Source organism: Leptidea sinapis, chromosome 2 (genome assembly GCF_905404315.1).
Source record: "Leptidea sinapis chromosome 2, ilLepSina1.1, whole genome shotgun sequence".
Classification (NCBI taxonomy): domain Eukaryota; kingdom Metazoa; phylum Arthropoda; class Insecta; order Lepidoptera; family Pieridae; genus Leptidea; species Leptidea sinapis.
Genome location: NC_066266.1, coordinates 15,767,220 through 15,779,943, shown reverse-complemented (window position 1 = coordinate 15,779,943; position 12,724 = coordinate 15,767,220). Strand labels below are relative to the sequence as shown.

Here is a 12,724-nt window from a genome sequence, read left to right as displayed (position 1 = left end):
CTTTAAACGGACTGATTTCTAAATACCAGGGCAGATATTGATAGAAGCCACCAATGTTTACTGGTCCAATGTTAATTTGAGTTCGCTGTTCTAATGAAATAACTATCTATAGTAAAAATACCTTAATATAATTCACATTTTTATTTATATTTGAATACAGACCTTTATAAATACTTATCAATTATCAGTAACTATTTAAAATGAAATAGGTACTTAAAGGAACTAAAAAAATACGATCACAAAGTCATTGTCGTGTTTAAAATAACAAAAATATTTAAGAAACAATGGTAAAAAGGAATCGGAATAAATTACAGTTTCTCAACGGAAAGATGAACCTTTATAGTTTCTAGCCTTAAAAATAAGGTATATATATTTATTTATATGGACCCAGATCAATGATTTCCGAGATTTAGAAATGGACAAGGACAAATTGTAAACGATGGACACCTAAGGCCGATCTATACAGCGTACTTAGACTTTGCTCAGACTTTATTCACATAAAACATAGCTGAGCGTAAGCTTAGCATAATCTTTTATTTCGTTTTTATAGGCATTTTACAGCTGGAATTATCCTGAGCTTAAGATAAGACAGCCGAATACATAAGTTAAGTTTGCATATTATCACAATCGTGCTGACTGTGTAAGTAAAGTCTTAGCATAGTCTAAGTTCGCTCTATAGATCTCACCCTAAGTCAAAGACGAAGACAGAATTGCTAGGATGCTGAGAGTGCTCCGTCGTCGCCAGCGGGCATGTGGTGGAACAGGACTGCTTTGCGGTCGTACCCGCAGCGAAACAGGTTCCACGCCAGGTCCTCGGGGGTGTCTCCCGTTTGCTCAGCGCAGGTCTCCAGCACCTGCCATCACAAATATCGATGTATATGGAAGTAGCATATATGAAATAAATGTAGGTACATACTTTTAAGCATATTTGCTGACACTATACAAAAAATTAACAAAATACGCGCATTAATGTTGTCAAAAAGAAGACTTCATTTTGAGCAAATTTGAACGTTCTGTAGAAGTGGGTCACTAGGTCAATGATTCAATGAACTTTCATTTGATCAAAACGCGGTATTGCCAGTTTTCCGCGCAAAAGTTGAATAGCACCGCCTTCAAAGAAAAGCCGCTGGTACGTGTATTTTTTAGCCTAAGTACATGGTCGGAATTGGTCCGGACAGTACTGAGTACTGTCCGGACTGGTTGTCTGAGCACTGTGGATCAATACATAAAAATACTTAAATTTGTTTTTTTACATCCTAAAAGTTATCAAACACATCAAATTATTGATAAAAACATTCTTATTGAATTAAAAATAAATATTCTTTCCCGGCAATATATTTCGGCTATTCAAACGCGCCATTTTGCGCGGGGCTCCTGACGTCTAGCACGAATCTATTTTGTACTAATAAATGTATGGCCGGTTTTTTCTTTAGGTTATACTGCGAAAACTACTGAACCGATTGGAATTATTCTTGTAACATAAGATGCAGCGGAGAACATTTTAGTATATGATATGTTGGTGAAGTCTGGAACATATTGTATTTTTATGAGTTAGAAATACCGTCTAATGAATATAAGCAGTTTTTACTAAGGTATATTTTCAATTTAGATGAGAAATTCCTATTTGACGATACCTCACTTATTATCTTTGGGATGTGATTATAGATTTTTATAAAACAGTTTCTCTGAAACAATGTAGTTCTACAGCAAGGTACTTGTAGTTTTGTGGGGTCCCTGGATGGGAAAAGAAAAGTGTTTTCATATTTACTAAATTCGCTAAAATTTTTTCGAACAAAGACACAGCACTCAGGACGTCAGGAAGTTGAGCGGGCCGGATGGCATTTCTCCAATCGTTTTAGAACGTGCCCCCTGATTTGACGCTGGCACTCATATTCAAACGGCGTAGTCCCTGACTCATGGAAGTCAGCCCTTGTCCATCCGATCCAAAAAAAAGGAGACTGTTCGGATCCGGAAAACTACAGGCCTAGCTATTACCTCCCTGCTCTCCAAAACTATGGAGAGCATAAATAACCGCCAGCTCTTGGTATACCGAGAGGGTCACCAGTTGATCAACGACCTACAGTACGGCTTTCTCCATGGTCGGTCGGAAGGTGACCTAGTATACCTAACACATAGATGGGCGGCGGCTATTGATAGCAAGGGGGAAGGCGTGACAGCTGCCTGGATATAGCGAAGGCCTTTGATCGTGTATTACACAAGGCGCTTCTTTTAAAACTTATAACATTTGGGCTTCCCGATAGCTTATGCAAGTGGACCTCTAGCTTCCAGTAACCCGAAGCCCGTGAACGCTGGAGTGCCCCAAGGCTATGTGCTATCTCCCACACTGTTTCTTCTGCATATCAATGATATGTTGGACACCTCCAACACTATCAGCAACAACTCTCGGGAAATCGTCGACCAGTTAATTATAAACCCATTTCTCAGGCAATAATAAACCAACTGAGTTCAGACCACTTTGGCCAGTTAGCCTCTTTTAATATTGAGGTCATTTGTATACCCTGTTGTTATACTGTTCACCCTGTCTTGTAAGCTTTTCTCAAGATAAAGCTAGTATGAACAGTATTTATTAGAATCAAGTATAACATTGAGGTGTGCATCGAACCTTGGTAACGATTCTTGCGTCTTGGCGGGCGCCTAGCTTGCCGAGCAGCGCTGCCTTCAGCAGCTTTCCGTCCTTGCCGATCAGCTTGCAGCGCTGCAGCACGCAGTACACGTGGCGGCGCAGCGCTGGCTCGTCGCGGACCACGGCGCCTCCCAGCAGCGCTGACAGCGAGCCCGCCGACACGTGCGACTGCGCCGCACACGCCTCCGAGTGGGCGCGGAACATTGCCCTCTCTTCCTTGCCCAGGACCTGCACGGAACACGTTTGGTCAAACTTGAATGAACTCCTCATGCCCAAACCACCAAGTTATTCAACAAAACTAGACAAACATTGAATTCAATTAAGTTGTTATGTCAATGAATGCAATGCGAATCATAATATTGTGTTAGTTGTTAGCGATATCAACAACACGGATAGACACTGTTAACATAATAATTTAGGATGTTGTGTTGGTACATTTCCTAACATCCCTTCTACCGCCTACGTGATGCAAACCGACTACATGATTAAATACAATAAAATTTAGGACTTTCAATAATTTTGTAAGTAATAATATAAAATAATAATAAAGTTTGTATGTAATAATTTTATTTTCTATGAAATCTTGGAGAAACCTAAGTTATTGGAGACGTGCCACAATATATTGATTGAGATTACAGGCACATTAAATAACTTTGAAAAATCAAAGTTATTTAATGTGCTGTACTTGTAAAAACAAGTCCGTATTTCAAATTGACGATTTGTTATGTTATACGCTGGGCCGTTTAAAGTTATTAAACATTTAAAATATGTAATAGCATATAAAAAGGTACTTACCACGCAATTCTTACATTCGCCAGTGACCTGAAATGCAATTTTTTTTATTATAAAGAATCTAGAATTCGAATAATTCATACAAAATTTAAACTGATATTGAATAAATGGAGCGGTTGTAGGTAGTAATCAAGTCAGAATGTAGGCTGTTCAGAATACGGATAATTTAATATGCATAATAAGGCGACGTGTTAACAAAATGTCGTGACTTTTATAGAGTTCCTATTGGTTCCTACTCAGCGTTGCACGCGATGTACGGAGGTGACGGCTGCATGCGTAGCCTAACCGACGACATCAAAGAAAAGAAAAGACAGTTCACAGCCGGGGAGGGTCACCCGACGGAACTCAAATAACGGACCGGATGTATTTATGTGAGTGTGTTTCTGTATTTTAAACCGGTAGATGCGGTCATATGTTGTAAAAATAATAAAAGTTTTTAGTAAAGTAAACGAATAAAGTCTGTTAACAATCGAATGTTTTATGAAGCTTGTGTTTGTAACCCTTCTGTATTAGTAGCCCGGTACTAGTTTTATAATAGACTAATACAACTTTCAATTATACATAAGTGCAGTGTAATGGCGCCGTCAGCGATAACCATCATAAGCCGCACTTGTATCTATCTACACTATTCATTCAGTGAACTTGCATTGCAGTGTGAAGGAAGGGTTATAATAATAATAATAATATTGACACACTTTTTACACAAATTATCTTGCCCCAAGTTGAGCATATATAGCCTGTGTTATGGGTTGCAAGACAATGATATATTTAATACAATATACTTACTTAAACATACATAAATTCATATAAACAAACATATAATCATACATAAATTACATTTAAACATCCATGACTCGGAAACAAACATCCATATTCATCATATAAATGCTTGCACCTACCGGGATTCGAACCCGGGACCTCTAGCTTTGTAGGTAGGATCGCTAACCACTCGGCTATACAGGTCGTTATGGTTGGAAGTATTAAATATATCTCGTATAAAACATTATCAAGTTGATCACCTGGTGCAGCACCAGCAGCAGCACAAGCGGCAGCGGCGACATGTCAGTCCTCGTACTTGTGGCAGGCGCAGCGGCACGAGCAGCAACACAACAGCCAGCGACAACCGCAGCAGCGACCGCACGAGCACTGGCGCGCGCACCCGCCTCTTGTAGCACGTCCGCACATGCCCCTACCACCGGCCCTCGGTGATACCTACCATCAATACAAATACTTACGATCGGTCCTGCGCTACCCTCATCCAACGTATTCCGGCGATCTTAACCAGATCGTCGGTCCATCTTATGAGGGGCCTACGTACGTTATCGCCATTCTAAGACTTTACTGTACCTGTACCTTTACTTTACATATTAAAGTATGTATGTAATTAATTATAAATTAGATTACTTACTTGTATATAAATACAAAATTTACTGTTTTTAACGAATAAATAAACATCCAAGTACCGTTCATCCATTCCTCTCACAAAAACGCAAGCACTCTGTGAAAACCGTCTGCCATCCATCGGCAAATATATCACAAGCTTCTGGCTTCGAGAAGAGCGTTGAGAGCAGAAAGAGACCTCGGTATAGGTGAGTTGGTGCAAGTTAAACTATAAAGTAGGTACTTGTAGGCATTTTGAAAGGTAGAAAAGCTGCCTCTTGTTCGCCAGCCATGATGAGTAAAATGCCCTATCTTCAATTCCTATATGACAAGTAACAAATATGGGGGCTTGGTTGGTAGGGATACTTTACTCTAAATATAAAACTTGATTTGGTACATTTCGCTATGACATTCGAGTAAGTATATTGTATGAGTAGAAATCGAATGAACATGGTAGGAGGTGTATGCATAATACAACGATTGTTTTGAAAACAGTTGAGGAAAGGGAAACGCGATCATCGGTCAAATATTTGGATCATGTTTGGAACGCTCATGTACATTCATAGTCGGGGATTTAGTTCATAATTTAGATTACTTGCCTTTATGAGCTAACAGCAAACCTGAAAGAATAAGAAGGTAGGTATAATGACGTTATAGTATATTCAGGTATAGTACTTTCATGGCGCTTCACAGTCACCAGAAGCAGGAACAACTATACGTTTTCCCTATTGTTTGAAGTCTTATTGGAATATTGGTATCTTTAGGTATTTATAACAAATCAGCTATTGTTTGTTTTGTATGGGTTCTATGATACGGCAGCTCATAAACCTCGTAGAATCGATCGCCATCATCATAACTGGTATGAACATAGATGGTCAGACAAGGAGATCATTTTCAAAGTAGGTATATTGCTATAACTTCCCACAAGCAACAATTATTACACTTTAAGAATAAGTGATAGCCTAGCTACATTCGAGCTGCTCAACAATGTATCACATTCACAAATAATGTGAAATTATATTTACCTTCTTTTAGAGTTTGTCTTTTCACATAAGTGTGTAACTGATCTGCAGTTACCAATTCATGCTATTCATCTCTCCCAACAGGAGCGATCACATGAGAGGCAATACAGCATATTATATGTATACCTACTATATAGTACGCCTTTTAATGGAGCACCATGACCGCTCTCAAGGAATCACAGGAGCATTGCCACTTGCCAGTCTTAGGTATGTAGTGTAATGTATGTTTTAATTGATAACGACGCGCTTACAAAGGATGTATTGAACTTGGTCTTCCAAGTGATAACAATTACTGGAAAATTTGAGGCTAAAAAGACGGTGGTCAATATTTCTTATCCACAGGACTGAATCCTGTGGATAAGAAATATTGACGTACTGAGGCTATGTTATGGTACCTACACGCCTACATATTACTCATCTGGGACGCAAAATTATTAAAACTATAATCATGCCTGGAATGGCAAAAGGAGGTCTTCGAATAATTCCTACTCATTTGCCATTTCACTAACAAAGTTTGTGCAGTGCAATTTCCTCTGATTGCTACGACAATAAACAAAGCTCAAAGACAGGCACTTGTTGCAGGTGTAAATGTAGAAACAAATATTTTTCCATGGGCCACCTAATGTATGGCTCACGAGTAAAGCTCGTATAAAATATTTATGTTTATAGTAAAGAATGGGAAAACAAGAAAAAGTATGAGTAGTTTATAAAAATAAAAACCGCAGCAGTTTGTATGTGTATTATTTGCATGGTTCCATAAAAAATGCTGCTCAAAGTAACTATTCGACGCGGACGGAGTTGCGGGTAAAAGCCAGTTTAAAATAAATAAATGGACATAAAATATTGTCCACTTTATCAAAATATTGTAGTAGTTACGATAAAATAGAAAGTATCCACTTTACAATGACCCCCTACCGCCTTGAATTAAAAAATAATTATAGATTAGGTACTTACCCCCTTATTCATAATAGCTCTGCTAACTAAAAGCATTGCTAATTCTCACTCTATCTTCTTCTATTGACCTAAGTCAGAATGAGAAATAACACTCTTTAGCAGCTGTTTTAAGTTAGCGGACCATTATGAATAAAGGGGTTAGTATTTAATCGAAGCCTTAACTTATATTACGGACCTTTTTGAATACTTCAGAACTTCGTGACCAATTTTTAAATTTAACTTCATTTGGCTGACAATTTTGGGCAAGTGGAAGCACTACCGTTTCTCCTGAAAAAAAAATATAAAGAATAGCAATGAATATCAATTAAAATAAAAAGCCATACATTCTTTCTTCTTCGCACGACTTTAGTACAATTTTTTTTTATATGGAAAAGGAGGACAAACGAGCGTACAGGTCACCTGGTGTTAAGTGATCACCGTCGCTCACATTCTCTTGCAACACCAGAGGAATCACAGGAGCGTTTCCGGCATTGCAGGAAGATGTACGCGCTTTTTTTGAAGGTACCCATGTCATACCGTCCCGGAAACACCGCACAAGGACGTTCATTCCACAGCTTTGTAGTACATGGAAGAAAGCTGAGGGATGATATCCTAACTTGTGGCGTGTCGTGCGAAGGTGGAATTTGGCGACAAGAATCAGGTAATACAGCTCTTCGGAACACTCCCCATGCGGTAGAGTACACACAATGAAGCGATGTCTCTTCGCAACGCCAAGTGATCCAGCAGTTCACAGAGCATCGGGTCCCCGACAATTCGAGCTGCTCTACGTTGCACGCGGTCAAATGGATCGAGCTGATACTGAGGTGCGCCAGACGGGAGATGACAGCAATACTCCATTTGTGGCTGGACCTGCGCTTCGTACAACGCTAGAATGTGGGCCGGCTTGAAGTATTGCCGTGGTCTATTTATGACGCCCAGTTTCTTCGAAGCCAATTTGGCTTTGATCTCCAAATAGCCGCGAAATTGGCAATCGCTAATACAATTACCCCTTTCCGCGACCTTCTCAAGAGAGGACTCGATAGAAGACAAGTTTCTCCCGGCACTGGTCGACGAATTCCCGAGAGAGACCTGCATGGCCCGTGTATGCCATATATATCTATATCGCCCGTGCTGTTGTCTGCATAGCAATGTATGTTGGAGGTATCCAACATGTCATTGATATGCAGTTTCTTCTGCATATCAATGACTCCGACTCTGGTAGAGCCGGTACCCTCCTGGGTTAAATCTACTATTATATTAACAAAAAAATCAAACATGTACAAGTAGGAATACATTACAATTATAAGATTAGGTTTCTTAAGTATTATATATTGTACGATTAAATGTATTTCTATATTTTTTTTTAATTAATCTCATTTTAAATGTTACATTATTTTTTAAGTTAAATGTTACACTAGCGCTTTAGGAATATTCCTGTAATGCTAGACGTAAGTGTTGTAAATAAATAAATAACATGTTTTAATTTTGTTTGCAAGAATCCCTCTACAGGTGAAGGTACTCCTCCAAGTATAGCCAGCCTTCTCTGGGTTGAGCTAGCTGGAACCAACACTACCAGCTCTTTACCTTCTCCCCTTGACATCCTCTCCATTCAGTCACCTTTTTTCTCCATCTTTGGTTTTGACGTGCAACATCCTTTATTTCAAAGATAAAAAAGAATAAAGACAATTAAAAAGAACGTTATCTAATAAGTTCTTCCAGATTAAATAATTGAGGTTTAGATTAGTTTTAAGGCATTATATTATTACATCCTTACAATAGTTTTATATATATCGGCGCAAAACCTACAACACACCTATTATATAAACGAGAATAATTAAGATTAATAATTTTACTCTTAAAATTTAAAATCTAATTTCATCGGCATATTCCGTTTCGGCCATTTTCCAGATGACTGGAAAATAGGCAAGGTGATGCATCTAATACCGGGAAAGGACGCCTGTAAACCTGAGAGTTACAGACCAACTACTTCATACTCTCTCCAAATTATTTGAGAGGGTCTAATTAAGATATATCACGCAATACACCCAAGAAGAGCAATTCGAGCTTAGAGCGGAATAGTCCACCTTGCAGATCACACGGATGGTGAACGAGATGGCCGTGAGAGATAACAAGAAGGAATATGTCGCAGCGGTGCTGCTAGATATGGAGAAGACCTTCGATCGCGTATGGCTGTTGTACAAGATAATGCAAAAAGAGATGCCATGTCAAATATTAGCTATATTATTTTAGCAAACATGAGATTCCTTGTCTGTGTTGACTGTGGGGGATTGCCAGTCAAGTGATAGGCCAGTGAGTACCTCAAGGAAACTGCCTCTCTCCGCACTGCTATACCTGGTATACCAACGATATCCCAGTCGTTGGGCAGGTTAAGCTCGCTCTATACCCGGATGATGCGGCTTTCTACGTATCCTCCAATAGACCTGAGTACACAGTAGACAGTGAGTATTACCCACTTTAAAAGCTCGTCTAAAATGGTTGATGAAGTGGAGACTTGTGATAACCATAGCGAAATCACAGGCGATCATCACCGGTAATTCACAATACCTCACCCTTGAAGATAATGTTGGAGGAACCCCCATGGAGGCCGGACGTCAAATACCTGGGAGTAACCATTGACCGGAGACTCAGCTTCAAGAAGCATGTAGGCATCACCATAGGTATGGCGAGGGGTGCTCGCGCCAAACACCAGCCCGTTCTGCGTGCCAAGCTGCCAATAGAAACGAAATTGTCGATTTACATAACTTACATAATATGGTCCAGACTGACTAATGCAGCAGCAGCTTGGTACCCGTTTCGCACCACGACGAACGGGTATCGCCTGCAAACTCAAGAAAATCTTGCGTTGCGTGCTATAGTTGGGACACCGCGTTCCATTAGAAAACATTGACACCTTCATACGATGGTTAACAACAGAAATGTTCCGGCAATGAAATGGCTCCTCACACCATCACCTGGTGGGAATTGCCACGCTACGCGCAAGACTTCCGGATTAAGAGGGTAAACGAAGAATGAAGGCTTATTCTAGAGACTGTATAAATGAAGACGAGCAACAATCAAATAAGAGGCCGAAAATGACAAAAGACTGACTGACTGACAAGCAAGGAGACAACACAAAAACTATTAAAATAAAACAACGCTGTGATCCAAGCACATAGCGCAGACGCATGTTAAATACCCAGAGATTCATAGGACTCAGCCCTGAAGAAGGAGGGTTCCTTCTGCCCTCACACAGGAGATGAGAAGAAAATTCGACGCCGACACTCGAGGCATTAGGGCTCGAGCTGTCGTACGGTACAGACCTCTTTAGGACGTCGTTACGTTGCCCGAGGAATATACAAAGGTGATCAAAATACTCGTGCAGTTTTCTTTGATGATCCAATTATGAGTGATCACCAGCAAGCCAACAATTGTGACGTTAGTAATGTTGACGTCACATATTTTAAAAACAATAGAGGCTCTTTCTCCGTTATATATTAGTGGAAAGTTTTAAGAAGCCTTTAATAATTGTAATTATTTCATAAGTTATCATTGTAAGTAAGCTAGCTATAAATTTCCCAAATAATTATAAAAAATTGTTCGTATACCATGATATCCGTTGCTGTCGTGTAGTACTAATCGTTTTGTTGTGTGATGTATTTGAAGTAAAAATTTCGCTATCTAGCTTTACTTACACTGGCGTTGGGACGCGATGCATGCACACGGAGGACGGAGGGTTCGTGCTTCTGCGGGGCGAACTCAAACAGGCGCGCTGCAGAACGCACGGAGCCATCCCCAACGCCAGCACTAGGGTCACCAAGAGCTGTCCTAGCATTTCCACCTCTGAAAATAGTACGTAACACGCAATTTATCAAATGATGGGTAGGTGTCATTCTGTTTGGTCAGACAGATGTCCCTAATCATGTTAGACTTTTGTCCATGTCACAGTGGTGTGAAAATAGGTGATGATGTTATAAATGGGAAAATATTAAATTGCTCATGCATGGGTTCATATAAAAGACCATTCCTCGCAGGTATACAGTCATCTAGTACGCAGAACAAGATCCCATATTGACAATAACACAAACTCACTCCACAAAAGCCTTACTTTTCACGTGGACAATGCTGAAACTCTCTGAACTCATAATAACTGTTAACGCTTACAGCATTCGTCAGCCAAGACATTCTGCTTGACAGATATTTCTTTTTTATTAAATACTGTTATCAAACATTTCATACGATTTTAAACATTTATTAATAATTTTGCGACAATCTTCTAACTTTATTTCTTTGATATACTTTCTTATTTTTACGTCATATTAACGAAAGAGTGATCTATCAATTCATCGAGTCAATAAGAAGGTTCAATATTCAAAAATATTAACTATGAAGCACGTCATTATATAAACTGGCGATTATATAATATAACAAGCTAACCAGAATAATAAAACTATTACAAACTTATTTTAATGTTCAAGTTAAACTTTCCAATATAGACCATCGATATATGAGGTTTTAGGGGTATGTGCCATCCCCATCCTGTGAAACTGCAATGTTTTAGGATGTGAAGAGACATGCGGAAACGAGAATAATAATAAATAATATAATAAAGCAAAACCAGATAATGGTAAGGAAAGAAAATATCAGATGAAAATCATTCTATTAAATTAATAGCGCTATTCTAACCTTAAAACTTTAAATATATTTCATGAACCGTAAGTTTGCGCAACCTTAAACTTTGCAAAACGCTTTCTTTTAGTGAGTACTATCTAAAAAAAATATGGGCATATATATCGATGGTTCATATTGGAAAGTTTATTCAATGTTAATTTTAAGCCATTAAAACGAAAAAGTTTTAATGCAATTATTGGAAGTAGTTCAAATGAGATGCAAAATTATTTGATATTGTGTAGTTATAATAATCATTTTAATCTATGTACTATATTAATCAGTTGTCTGTCTGAAATTACATACATTTTGTGATTTATAAACGTTTTTCCACTCACCAACCCAAAATATTACGAATTTCAGATTTATTTTTGTCTGTATGTCGTTTTATGTCATGTGATGAAGATTAAGATCATATTATATATTCAATATGTATAAATATATTTACATTAAGGGGCCTGACAGTTAGTCTGGATATAACGAAGGCTTTTGATCGTGTATGGCACAAGGCGCTTCTCTCAAAACTTCCATCATTTGGGCTTCCCGAGAGTTTAGGCAAGTGGACCACCAGCTTCGTTGTCGATGGTTATTGCTCGAACCCGAAGCCCATGAACGCCAGTGTTCCCCAAGCCTGTGTGCTACTTCTACACTGTTTCTTCTGCATATCAGTGATATGTTGGACGTCTCGAACATTTACTTTGCGGGTAACAGTAATAGTGATGTCGGGCTATACACACCAGCTGCAGTCTCTCTAGAGAGTGTAAATGTTGTTGTAAAATAGAATATCATCCCCACCATCTGTATGTCTGGCGACCGTCTACAGTGCGGTCTTCCAGGAACTTTCTTCAAAGTTCAACCCAGCTGTGAATTGAGTTTTACTGTGCGGTGTTTCCGGGACCATACGAGAAACGTCCGGCAACGCCCCTGTGTTTCCTATGGTGACTCAACATCAGAATACCCGTACATTCCTTTGTCCTCGTCTTCCATAAAAAATGAAGATAATTGTATGATATCCAATCCAATATCAAGTGTCTTGGAATTTTTAGAGTTAAATGTTCTATATGAGCGTGACAGCTGCGTTCAATTCACCCTTGGTATCCCGCTCAATCCAGAACTCTAACAATATCCGTGGCAGTGCGCAACTTTTTAAGATTCACTTTATAAATTAACTTGAATTTACAGCTATTTACAGAATACAGCAAGAACGTATATCGTATTTCAAGACTTTATTAACGATTTATCGATTTGGTGTGGTCAGTAAGGCCGTGTTAATAAATAATATATAATT

General features: G+C 39.0%; 1 protein-coding gene and 1 long non-coding RNA gene across 2 annotated transcripts; both read right to left on the bottom strand.

Annotated features, from left to right (window-relative positions):
* Positions 1 to 141: 141 nt before the first annotated feature.
* LOC126973155 (uncharacterized) lies at positions 142 to 4,958 on the bottom strand. Its single transcript, XM_050820320.1, has 5 exons — positions 4,920 to 4,958; positions 4,456 to 4,625; positions 3,440 to 3,497; positions 2,624 to 2,872; positions 142 to 854 (listed from the first exon to the last, which is right to left on the bottom strand). Exons 1-5 carry the CDS (start codon positions 4,956 to 4,958, stop codon positions 714 to 716), a joined length of 657 nt encoding a protein of 218 aa, XP_050676277.1. The 3' UTR covers positions 142 to 713.
* A 456-nt stretch (positions 4,959 to 5,414) lies between these two features.
* Positions 5,415 to 11,075, bottom strand: LOC126977563 (uncharacterized). Its single transcript, XR_007732242.1, has 4 exons — positions 10,877 to 11,075; positions 10,464 to 10,611; positions 6,968 to 7,059; positions 5,415 to 5,436 (listed from the first exon to the last, which is right to left on the bottom strand). It is a non-coding gene; the product is annotated as an uncharacterized LOC126977563 (long non-coding RNA).
* Positions 11,076 to 12,724: the final 1,649 nt, after the last annotated feature.

Bases quoted from the DNA above. Each gene is read 5' to 3' on its own strand.
- LOC126973155 (XM_050820320.1), bottom strand. From the start codon at position 4,958: ATGGATGGCAGACGGTTTTCACAGAGTGCTTGCGTTTTT. The intron at 4,626-4,919 runs GTGAGAGGAATG...GGCCGGTGGTAG, and splicing joins CACAGAGTGCTTGCGTTTTT to GGGCATGTGCGGACGTGCTA. The intron at 3,498-4,455 runs GTGATCAACTTG...TTCGAATTCTAG, and splicing joins TGCTGCTGGTGCTGCACCAG to ATTCTTTATAATAAAAAAAA.